This window comes from Crotalus tigris, unplaced genomic scaffold (assembly GCF_016545835.1).
Source record: "Crotalus tigris isolate CLP2741 ecotype Arizona unplaced genomic scaffold, ASM1654583v1 scf7180000024292.1016931, whole genome shotgun sequence".
NCBI lineage: Eukaryota > Metazoa > Chordata > Lepidosauria > Squamata > Viperidae > Crotalus > Crotalus tigris.
Genome location: NW_024100465.1, coordinates 686,069 through 698,535, shown reverse-complemented (window position 1 = coordinate 698,535; position 12,467 = coordinate 686,069). Strand labels below are relative to the sequence as shown.

At 35.1% G+C, this 12,467-nt stretch overlaps 1 protein-coding gene across 1 annotated transcript in view; it reads right to left on the bottom strand.

Annotated features, from left to right (window-relative positions):
- The window catches only part of VPS50 (VPS50 subunit of EARP/GARPII complex), an 81,116-nt gene that overhangs the window by 37,465 nt on the left and 31,184 nt on the right, over positions 1-12,467 (bottom strand). The window contains exons 14-19 of the mRNA XM_039324048.1: positions 10,827-10,918; positions 8,927-9,021; positions 7,800-7,898; positions 6,040-6,130; positions 4,633-4,809; positions 2,095-2,213 (exon numbers count right to left, since the gene is read on the bottom strand). Of these exons, the coding sequence (XP_039179982.1) occupies positions 2,095-2,213; positions 4,633-4,809; positions 6,040-6,130; positions 7,800-7,898; positions 8,927-9,021; positions 10,827-10,918 (673 nt within the window). The remainder of the gene's footprint in view (positions 1-2,094; positions 2,214-4,632; positions 4,810-6,039; positions 6,131-7,799; positions 7,899-8,926; positions 9,022-10,826; positions 10,919-12,467) is intronic.

Sequence of the window (12,467 nt, the reverse complement as noted above, 5' to 3'; positions counted from 1 at the left end):
CCAAGATGGCGGCTGCATGTGAAAAAATGGCCGCATCTGCCTTGTTTCAGGGGCTCCAAGGGAGAAGACTGCTGAGCGCGAAAGCTCCCTTTTTTCTGTAAATCTGTCTCCCAAACTAGAAAAAACTCAGCCAATTTTTTTTTAAACTTCCCCCTTCCTATGCCGCCTATCAGCTGATCGGCTGTAGCGATTTAGTACGCAAACACACCTACCGCCTGAGAAACGATGGAAAAAGCCGAGCTACAGGGGCAAACAGAGGGAAAATACCGGCTGAATAAATCTTCAGAGTTGCAGCCGCAACCTCTAAAAATTTAGTTAAGGTTCCCTAATAGGATCCTGAACGTGTCGGAATGAAACAAGGAGTCTCCCCCCCCACCTACTACTCGATGAATCACCGGAGCTGCAGCCGCAAGCTCCGATGCCAAGGGAGACCGAGTTGGGACTGGTTGGGAAAATAGCAGCCGCTATTTTACTTGTGTCTCAATTAATCTAGGAACCCTGGGCAAGGAAAATTGAACAGGGTTGGAAGCAGAGAAGAAAGAAAATATGGAGATCCCTCCTGTACTTTCAGTTTCTCTTTCTCCCCCTTTTAATCAGCAATTTGTTGAAAATTTGGAATTTTATGATGATCTTGAATGGATTAATTTATAATAGGGAAGCCAAATTCTATTACTAATCAAAGCACAGTTCAGCAACTGGGAAAATCCACCAATGGAGACTGTACCTGCCTAAGAGCCAAACTTGCACGTCTGTCCTGGGCGAGATCAAGTCAAGACTGGAATCTCTATGGTCCAGGACGGGCATGGCAACTTTGGCTGACTTGATCTGATTGGGCAGGAATACAGTCTAAACCCATTGGTGGATTCTCCATCTCCAGTGCTGGAGAATGGCAATAGCTTGTCCGTAATCTCAGCAGGGGAGCTGACCACAATTCAAAAAGAGGCTTTAATTTAGGCATGGAGAATAGTGATCATAATTAATAATCTTAAATACAATAGTCTTCACTGAGTGATCACAATTGAAACTGACAACTAAGCACCTGGTCACTAAATGGAAAATCATGTGACCACAATGAGCTTACAACCTCCCTTCTCTTTTGGTTGTTAAGCAAAGCACTGTGATTGTTAAGTGAAACATCAGATGACCACAATTTAGAAGTTTACTTCTGCCTTCTCTATTAACTGCTTGTCACAAGCCAATTGTGAAGCACACAAATGGTGATCATGTGATTCAAGGACCCTGAAACAGTCAGAAATCTAAGGTTTGGTCACAAACCATTTTTTTAATACTTTGTAATTTAGAATGGTCCCTAAACAAGGCAGTCAATAGGCAAAGACCGCCTGAAATACTATTTGAGGAATAATGGTACAAGGATATCATACTCTTGTCCTTGCTTGTGAACTATAGGAAATACTTACTTGACCATTATATGCCATAAAATTATAAGACAAGTGAAATCTTTGACTATTTAGCAAGGATCTTCAGTTACCATGGCAAATGACCCAAAATATTTTGAATATGCTCCTGGTCTTTCATGATGGCTCAGCACATTGGGCTTGTCAGCTGGAAAGCCGACAGCCCAGGTTCAAGACCCGAGCATTGCGCAAGGGGGTGAGGATCCATCTTCACCTAGCTCCTGCCAACCTAACAGTTTGAAAACATACAAATGATAAATAGGTACTACTTTGATGGGGAGGAAACAGTGTCATGCTGGTCATGTGACTGCAGAAATGTCCTTGGACAACATTGGTCCATGGCCTTGAATCAGAGATGAGGGCTGCCCCCTATATTAACAACGACCAATGGAGCAAAATCTATAGGAACTCCTTTTCTTTTTTCCATGATAGTAAAAATACTATTGACATGTTAATAATTAACTAATATTATAAGCTTGTTAACTGTTCCTTCAAGAAACTCAAATTAGGTTTTTGAGGCAAGTTGTTTTATTCTAAGAGGCCATCTGGCTATCTGAAAGTAAGGCTTTTTGTTGTTGTTTTAAGTTGTTCTTCCTTTTGGAATTTCAGTAATGCTGAAGTGATTAGCAAATTCTCAAGAATGGAACAAACTGTAAAATATGTATGCTCATAAAAGTACCTTTTTACTGGGGCATCTCCAGTCTGTTCATCAACATAGTCCCTTTTCAGTTCTTCAGGAACATCACTGTCACTATCATACTCTTGATAGGCGCTCTTTTCTTGTTCATCTGATTCATACTAACAAAACAGATTAGAAGAGTTTTCAGTTTCTTTGTGCCAATTCAGAATCCACAATAATCTTTCAGTGGCCCTTAGAATATAAATGTATACATAGAGCAATATTTCCTCAAGTAATATATATTATGGCATCTTATTTTATTGTTTTCTACTATTTCACTGTTTTATACTATTTCTACTATTGTATTTATTTTCATTTTTTTAGAAAATGTATTATAATTCAGCCAGAATATCCTGTCAAAATGTTTTAGAAATTTCAGAAAGAAATGAAGGTTTGATTAAAAATCATTTTCTTATTTTTCCTCTCACAAATGTAGCTTCCATTAAAACTCTCTATTGCCATCCAAATTGCAGGAGAGAACAGAATTAGACTTGCAAACATTGTAATCAGCATTTTAATTTAACCTCTTTTGAATGCTGAATGTGAGGTTTCAGGAAAATGAGAGAAACAATGCATGATGAGCAAAAAGAAAAAAGAGCCAAGGGTAGTTGTCTCACCCAATATGGGATGTGTTCATTGCATTTAAAACTTAGATCTAAATAAGATATGGTAACCATTTCTAAAAAAATCATAATTTAAAACAATAGATACATGTTTCCAAATAAATGAATTCCAAATGTAAAATTGACAAAATTTATTTATATTGTAAATCTAATAATTATCCAATCAAATTTAAGAAAAATATGTAGTCATTTTTCCATTTTTATAATTCTTTGCAGAACATTGTTTATTGCAAAAGCTAGAGGAAGTCGAAAGATTGCCCATTGCAGACTCTTTGTATCTCTCTGAAGATTAACTCATCCTAATTATTTTAAATTGGAAAGAAGTCCTATAAGCTATAATAAATGCAAAACATATGTAAAATGGCATACTTCTCCATTCAATTATAAGCAATCCAAAGCCTGGTTAAAGAAAAACACATTAGTGTATGAAATGGATGCAATTAATGTATCTCCTAGTGGTTGGTTGTTTTGATCTCATATTTAAACACAAGAAAGATTAATTACAAATCTGAATTTGAATTTTAATATGCAAAAATTGTAGGAGCAAAAAACAGAAAGGAGACTTACACCATGATTAATTTGTTCAAGTTCTCAACAGCTTTGGAAGCATCATATATAAACTAGGCATGATTCCACTGTGGTTCTGCTGGTTTACTTCAACAAACAAATAAACAAAGGGAGCATAATGGCTCAAATGGTTAGGATGTTAGATTGGAGGTTAGCAAACAGTGTTCAAGACCTGAGTGCTGCCATGGGGAGGGATGAGCTCTCATTCTTTGTTCCACCCTGCCAGGGCATGAAAGGATCCCCGTACTGGGTATCCCCAGGGAACGGTGATGTCAATAGCTAATTCTTTCAACTGGAAGAGCCTGGGTGCTTCTGACACAAGTGTGAGGTGACTTCAACAAACCTAATTTTTTTTTTAACCATCTTAAAAGTGAAGAATTTGCTATGACATAAACTAGCTTCAAACTTCAAGAGTTAGGATTACAACTTTCCGCAACTATGATGGCTGGGAATTTTGGAACATATAGGCCAAAAATATCTGGAGCACACAGAGAAAACTGGCATAAGTTAACCACAAGTCAACTGTAGTAATGAGTGTATGTATGATATAATGTAAAAACAAAAAAGAAAGTAAATTCATATCCAGTAATGAAAGATTTATATCAAGTGAGGGCAAAGAGTAGTTTAAATATTTAGTTACATAAATAAATACTTCTAATCACTGAAGCTACAGCCCACTCCTAATCAGCAGTCACCAAACGGATAGATAATATAAAAATATTCCTAAAACAAGAGTAATTTACTTCTCAGAGCAAACCATTGATTCTTTTAATTTGTTATGCCCAAGTCAAAAAGGTTGCTGACTAATTCCAAATGGGTAACTTTGTGTCTTCTTTTAATAGTTTTTGGTCACAATATGCTAACTTTTAAAATCTCAGAAATTGTAAATGTTTTCCAATTACGGTTACCATTCATAAATGTCCAATTATTTCCCATTCATTGTTTGAAGTGAATAACCTCTCTGGGATGTGTGTGTGTGTGTGTGTTTGTTATATATATATGAATAATTTGTCAGCAGATGTCTAAGTATAATTTAACATTCTGTCTGGCAAATGAATCAACTCGATGATAAGGATGTCGCTATTTGTTCTTATAACAGCATCAATTGCCCATATGCATGACCAATTACACACCCGTTAAAATACCAAGTTTTTGAGATGCAAAAAAAAAAATCAGATCAAGATAAATCATGTCAGAATTCTTTCCATTTTTAATATAACATATAAGCTATACAATGCAATGTGAATGTCCAAAGAAGTTTTGATTACTAATTATTTTGTCCCATTTCTTTTGAATATCAGTTGATATTCTATGCACTACAAATTATAGGATTTTTTTTTTTACTTACCCCATTAGAAGCCAACACATCTTCTGTCTCTTCCTCCTTGTTGTTGGCTTGGATTTCAAAGGGATTTCCTCCATTACAATACTGCTCAAAAAGAGTTAGATCTCCTTCTGTTTCTAACGTAGGCTGCTTGTTCGGTGACACAGTAGGGGAACGTGATTGTGCCATAAACTTAAATTCCTATTACCATCAACAGAAGATTATTTATATACTGGTTGTGAAGTCTAAATATCTATCAACATTATTATATGTTTGTACAGCACATTCTATACAAATCCTGCAATGTTAACTTTTTAGCTAGTAATGTTTTCATTCTTGCATTTTTAAAGACTCCCTATTTAATGGTTATTGGAATGCCTGTATAATTTTAACAGATTTGTCAAATTCCTTCACATGATATATAATACATTTTGGAACCAAAAAGCTTTCTAAACACAGTTTAATTAATGCATTGGGATGAATTATGCAAATGGAAGCTTAACATGTGTGCAACTATGATAATTCAAATGCATTTGGCTTCAATGACTGTTTAAAATATAATAATAAAAATAATTGATTATAAAAGATTGTCAAAACTAATCTCAGAAAAGCTGCCAAAACTGCTTTTGGATGTATCAATTTGTAGCCTGTAGCTCTAAGCCAGTGGTTCTCCACCTGTGGGTCGGGACCCCATTTGGGGTCGAACGACCATTTCATGGGGGTCACCAAACAACGCAGTCTGCCATTTTTTCCCCCTTTTTCTTAGCTGTGCTAGTCCCTTTTATTATATTGGCTTTTGAAAGCCAATAGAATAGACTCTCTTGAATAGAGTCTAATTCTATTGGTTTTCAAAAGCCAATAGGAATTGTCCAGGCTGACTCTGCCCTGCTGAGCCCGCCAAAAGTCCCATTCTGCAAACGGTGCTGCACCAGTTGAGTAGTCCTCGACTTACGACCGGTTGAGTAGTCCTCGACTTACAACCGGTTGGGGGTCGCGGCATTAAAAAGGTTGAGAACCATTGCTCTAAGCTGACAGTGGAGAAGATCTGTAGCTTTTATTTCCAGAATACATGTCTCATGGGTTCTCCTTCACTTGTGGAGTCTGTCAGTATATCTTCTCATTTTTTTCAGAATGATAGCTGTTGAAAGTTAGAGCTATCACCAGCTAGGAACAGCTGGCAATTCCATCGTTCCCTTCAGTAAAAAATGCAACTAGTTTGTTAATGCTGAACATGGTTTGGGCTTGGTTAGTTCCATAAACTCCCTCTTAGCTACTTTGGTGAGAGTTTAGAAATCCATGGAAACCATTACAGTGATGTCAGAAAAGTTAATGAGTGAAGATGTATATTATACAAGATTTCAGTAACACTGTGTAGCAGCCTTCATCAAAGCAGCCATCACCTTTCCTGTGTTTGAAATGGTTTGGACTTACATGAAGTTGCAATATGCTGAAACTTGATTTAACAGGACAAAGTTCCCAAGTCTCATTCTCTAAGAACATTCGCAGTTCTTCAAGACGAGTTCTGAAAGGAATAATTAGTGTTAGCAAAAGCATACAGTGTAATTTATTTTAGAAAAAATAGCAAAGAGGCAAAGTCTTCATCAAGGTCATATGGTTATATATAACATGGGAAAGATGGATGGAGGTTGGTTGCTTCTGTTTTTGCTGGGATCATTCAGTGAAACTAAGCTATGAGTAATTTAGATAAAGAAATATTGCTTTATAATGCACATAACCTATGGAATGTCCAAACAGGCATCACACAGCGCATACAGTCTAACTTCCCAACCAGAAGCACTGAGTATCTGAATAACAGCCACCAGGAAACCAAATGGGAGCAAACACTTGATTAATCTTTTCATCTGTCCCAGTTGGTTTTCCTTATGGAATTCTCCCAACAAGTACTCATAAGATTTTCTAAAAACTACAATCTTTACTCCATAAAAGAAATACAACAATTTTCTTCTAACTAGAAGATAGTTAAAGCACAATTACAGAAATATAATTAATGTATATATCACTCTTAGCATATTCAACAATAAATTAGCAACAATAAAGAGATTGTGAAAAACCTATAATGAAGAATAATTATATTATTGGTAATTAACTCAAATCACATTTTTTATTTATTAATTTATGAAAGTATATATGGTCACCCAACTTAGTCTAAGTGACTCAGGGTGGTTTACAAAAACATTTACTGAGTTATTTCTTCTTGAGATTGCTCACTAAGCTAAAACAAATTTTCAACATGTCCAGCAAATAATGCATTTTTCTTTTACCATTTCCCTTTAGAAATTATGAAAATTGAACAGTTTTATTGAATAAAAACTGAACAACAAATATCTGTAAGAGACTCAGATCAATAAGCAGTCTAACAACCAGAAATAGTAATGTAAATGAATGTTTAAGTTTAAAATGAGAGTCAGTTTGGTGTTCTGGTTAAAAGTGCCAGATTAGAAACAAGGAAAACATAATTTCTAGCTGTCATAGGCACAAAGTCAACTTTGTAACTTTGGATCAATCACTCACTCTCAGCTCTAGGACAAGGCAATGACAAACCACTTCCAAAAACCTTGCCAAGAAAACTGCAGAAATTTGTCCACAGAGTCATTGTTAAGGCTGACCTAAAGGCTCATGCACAAAATTTAGAGTAAAAGTGAGATTAATTATTCTGTAGTTTAAAACTTCCTTTTAGAAAAAGAAAAAAAACGTTTTAATATCAAGAGCAGTCTTTATTGTGGTTGTTTTATTTTTGACTTAGTTTAATGTGCAAATAGAATTAGGAATTAGACTATGTTCTGTACATTACTGAAATTATGTAAGAATATATCCCTAAATTAGCAGCCAGACAGTTAAAAGTTGTTACTCAAAGTCTGAGATTTAGTTTCTGCCATTTATAATGATGGGAAAAAGCTTGTCAAGAATTTCTGAGAGCTACTACTAGGCAGATTTGGCAATATTAAACTAGACAAACAAAGAACGTTTAGATGTCAGTTCTCATATTTGTTCATTATGGAAAATAATGACTTCCTTTTTAGAGAAAATTTTATGTTAATTTACATATTTTATATGAAGCTTTCATTTTGCTTTTTCTTACTATATGGACATCACATGATGTGGTATGCAGGAGCACGTGCTTTATAATTTGTTTCCACTATATTATTAAATCTCAACACTGTAAAACTTACCTGTGATAATTCTTGAAATAATTAACACTTTGTTTTCTGATGGAGTCTTGCAAGACTTCTGACCTGCTGCCACAAAATTCTTCGCCAACCTGCACCAGTCTAGTACAAATAATACTCCAATTATACATTCATTACAGCATGTAATTGTAAATATGATTTTTTAAAACTCTTTTATCTTTTATGGGTCTCTAATCTCTGCAGACCTAGAACAATTTCTGAGAAGGGCTATTTTAAAACTTTCCAAAAGGCTTTTTAAAGTGTATTGCAAAATATTGCAATATTAACATGCCTACAACAGCAGTACAGATAAAACTAAATTTAATGAGAACCTGAATCTGATTTGAATAAGACATTTATCTGTAAATATATAAGAAGCTCATTTATAAATCCTGAAAATTTGGACTCACAAGGATCTTCTCGGATCATTCTTAGATTACATCAATGGTGGGCAGTAATGACATAGTTTCAATGCTTGATTACTGCAGTACAAAATTGTAGCTAATTCAATATATAGCTGCAGAAGTGGTAAATTGTGTTTTGAGGAGATACTACATCACTTCAAAGTGGAAACAGGTGAACCTATTACCAGTTGTTTCCCAAGCAATTCAACTGATTAGTTATAGCATGTAAAGCTTTATATCTCTTGGAACCAAATTACTACGGAATCATTTATGCCTATGTGTGTCTTCCACATAAGATATCCAAAGGAAAACCTTTTGCAGACTCTTCTGTGGCTGTGCAGACTTTTCTATGGAGCAACTGGAACTGGAGATGGTTCCTATTCATTTCAGAAATGTTTATAATTTTAGAAAGTTTGGTTTCATTTTCTACATTTTCATTGCATGAAAATATTGGAAAGTTATCTAAGGTGGCATATCAAATTTACATGAATAAATTGATCCTCTCTGCCCATGCAGGAAAGGGACTGTAGCAGAGCACCAATGTGGAGAAAGTTAAACTACAATATAACTAAGAGCTTTTGGAAATAGTCCTATTTATAGCCAAATGGGCCAAGTAATGAACAGTAATTTTATCTTCTATACACTGTTATATACAGAACCTTGGTAAATTTATTCTGCATAATTGTTTTGATAACATTTCCTTAAAATAGATGCTATCCAAATTACCTGCTGATAATATCCAGTACAAATATGAAGTCATCATATTTGAAGTTAGACATATCGGTGCCTAGCAAATAGGTCTTCACTTTCAATTGGACATCCTATGTAAAAACAAAAAGGCTGAAATACTAGAGAAACAATAATTTACTGTATTAACTATTTATAATTAAACAGTCACAAAGCATAAAGAAGAGATAGACACTATTGTTTGCTCTTGAAATTCATCAAAGATCCCCCTACTTGCAGGATAGTTATTTAAACTCAGCTTTAAATTTAAAATTAATACTAACATATTTCATTGTCCTTTGCTGGTTACTTGTTGAGACGCACCCAGCCTTGCAGGGAGGGATCAAGCACGGGATTAGTCTGGAATCACTATGCAATCTCAAAAGGAGTAGGGCTAATACCTTCAAAGTTCCTTGGAGTCTTATCTAATTGTCCCGAGGAGTAATCGGTCAGACTGGGGAGATTTCTGTATTATAAGCAGAATGTACTTTTTTTGTTTATTTATTAAATTTATATGTCACCCATCTCCCTGATAAGGCAACTCTACTCTGCATGGATCTAATTGGTCACACCTCACATTACTATTATATTTTATTTGGAAATTCAAGCAATACAGATTTTTTTTTAGAATTTAAAAGTTGGATCAGTAACATTGTGGAAATTCAATTTGATTACAACAGTTTAAGGCTATTCTGCAGATACTAAATAAATATTTACAACCAACTGTTAGTACAAGCATAGATAGATAAAAAACAGATGGTTGAATAAAAAGTAATGTCTTTAATGTTATAAATCATCAACAAATCATAGACCAGATGCAGTAGAAGATCTTCTGTACTTTTTAGCATCTGTTCTTCTACTTTAGTTGGGAAAGTTGCAATGAGAAAAGACCATGCTATTGTTCATGAAATGGATTTCTGCAGTAAATACTTGAGTGTACTCTAAGCAATACAGTGATTATATTTTTCACTACAAAGGGGTTCCTCCAAATGGAATTCACCACTAGATACTGATCATTCATGGTGATGACTGTGTTCATAGTGTGCATTGCTGGATTAAAAAATAGAAAGATGGTAAACTGGGAAGAGCTATTTATGGATCAAAAATGAAACGGATCACCTATGACAATAAACAACTAGTTTTATTTGAGAAAGGTTGATGAACTGCTTAAAGTCAGTAAGTGAATCACTGAAGGGAAATTGCTGTCAACTTTGGCATTTCACAGGAATGGGTTTATGTCCTTCAAAAACTGAAGATGCTGCAAGATGGGTTCCTTAAATTGCTGATGGCGATGGAAGTTTCAAGAGCTGGAATTTGCTAGCAATTGTTATCAGACTACAAAAATGAAGTTGAGGAATTTTTTAACAGCAACATAATGGCCAACAAAATCTAGGCTCATCAGCATGATCTAGAAACAAGGCCTCAATCTTGGTATTTCAAGACTGTAAAAACCAAAAATTCAAATTCCAAGATTTGGAAGGGGACTCATAATTATAGTCTTTGGTGATGTTATTCACATCGATTTCCTTAAATTTGGCACACAACTCAAGAACACTGCACTGCAACAATCAAAATTTCAAAACAACATTAAGCAGAGTTTGGATGCATAAGACAAAAATGTTGTTGCAACATGATAATGCTCTTTCTTCCTTCACAAAGAATTCAGTATAAAAACAAGATAAAAATTCAGTAAGATTAATCACCTTTCACTCAATTGAAAAGCTTGAATAAGATATCAAACAGCATAAAGTACATAGAATACAAAGCATATCAATTGATACTCATTCCTCAGAGAACACCTGTCCTTTTAAGCTAAATATTTTTTCAGTTTTTTAAGCACATCATTTAAAATCATGCATAGAAATTGATCTTATTTTGATGGATCAAATTCCAAACAAACCTGCCATATACGTGAAAGCCCATGCTCCAATTTTTTTTTCACATAACTACGATCAAAATTGGTCTCCTCAGTATCCAGGATATTATTTCCATCTGAAATATAATTTAACTGTAATTTGAGATATCAGAAAAGGAAAGAATTGATTTTTACAAAAAAATCCAAAGATTTTATGTATTGTAGATTTATTTTATTTTGAATCTTCAACATCTCCAAACAGGAATTAAATGCTATAAGCAAAATCTTGTGTTTTACAACTTACAGCAGAGAATCTATGAGTAGATGCAGCTAGAATTCAACTCACATTGTTCTTGAGTAATCTGCTGGCTGGGATTGATGAGTCATGATGATAAGGAGACCAACTACAAGTAATAATAAATTATCTCTGTTTTAAGGAGCTTACAAATCTGTTCCAATATGCTACTGAATGTGGCCCAATGTTCACTGCCTCACTGATGCCTCACTGCATCGCTTAAAAAATAACAAGTCAGTCACACAGATCTAATTTGTATTAGAGATGCCCCCAAATCCAATGATTCTGTCATACAGACAAAATGTACCAAAGCAGCGGAGCTTGCATAACAAAAGCATAATGCTCATTTCATCATTTGCCCTCCTCTACTCATAGAAATGGAATAGATTACTTTACTATGTTCAACAAAGAAAACTAATAAATGTGTTCTAGAGTGCAGCCTTAAAGTGTGTATTAGATTTGAGGTACAACACGTTTTCAAACTAAGGATTTCATTTAGCCTATGAATAGCATGGTAATAGCAAAAAAGAAGTGGGTAGGACCAGGACATTTACAATTAATTAAATTAAATATAGCTAATCTCACCTCTCCTCCAGAAACTAGTATGTAATGCTAATAATAATAATAATAATATAATATGGAGTTTGGCTTGGACAAATGTGCACACTTACTATCAAACAAGGAAAAGTAGTGAAAACTGAAGGAATCAAGATGCCCCACGAAAATAACATTAAGAGTCTGGATGAGGAAGATTACTACAAATACTTGGGTATCCTTCAAGCTGACAACATCAAGCACACTGAAGTCAAGAAAAAGATTAGAGATGAATACATCAAGAGAGTGAAGAAGATCTTAAAGTCCAAACTCAATAGAGGAAATACCATAAAGGCAATCAACACCTGGGCAATTCCAGTCATTAGGTACACAGCTGGAATAGTGGACTGGACTCAAGCAGAACTAAAAGCAATGGATAGGCAGACCAGAAAAATAATGACAATGAATCACGCCCTTCATCCACGCAGTGACATTGACAGACTTTATCTACAAGGCAAATAGGTGGGCGTGGAATGCTACAAGTACATCAGATGGTTGAAGAAGAAAAAATGGCTTTGGAAGAATATCTGAAGAACAATGATGAAGATGCACTGAAATTAGTATATCAGGAAGGCTTACTGACTACTGGAGAGACCAAACTGGCCTACAAGAAAGACCAAATGAAGAACAGAATAGAGGCATGGGAAGACAAAGCTCTACATTAGTGGTTCTCAATCTGTGGGTCGGGACCCCATTTGGGGTCGAACGACCATTTCACGGGGGTCGCCAAACAAGGCTGTCTGCCATTTTTCCCCCTTTTCTTTGGCCACGCCCCTGGCACCCGGTGATGTATAAGT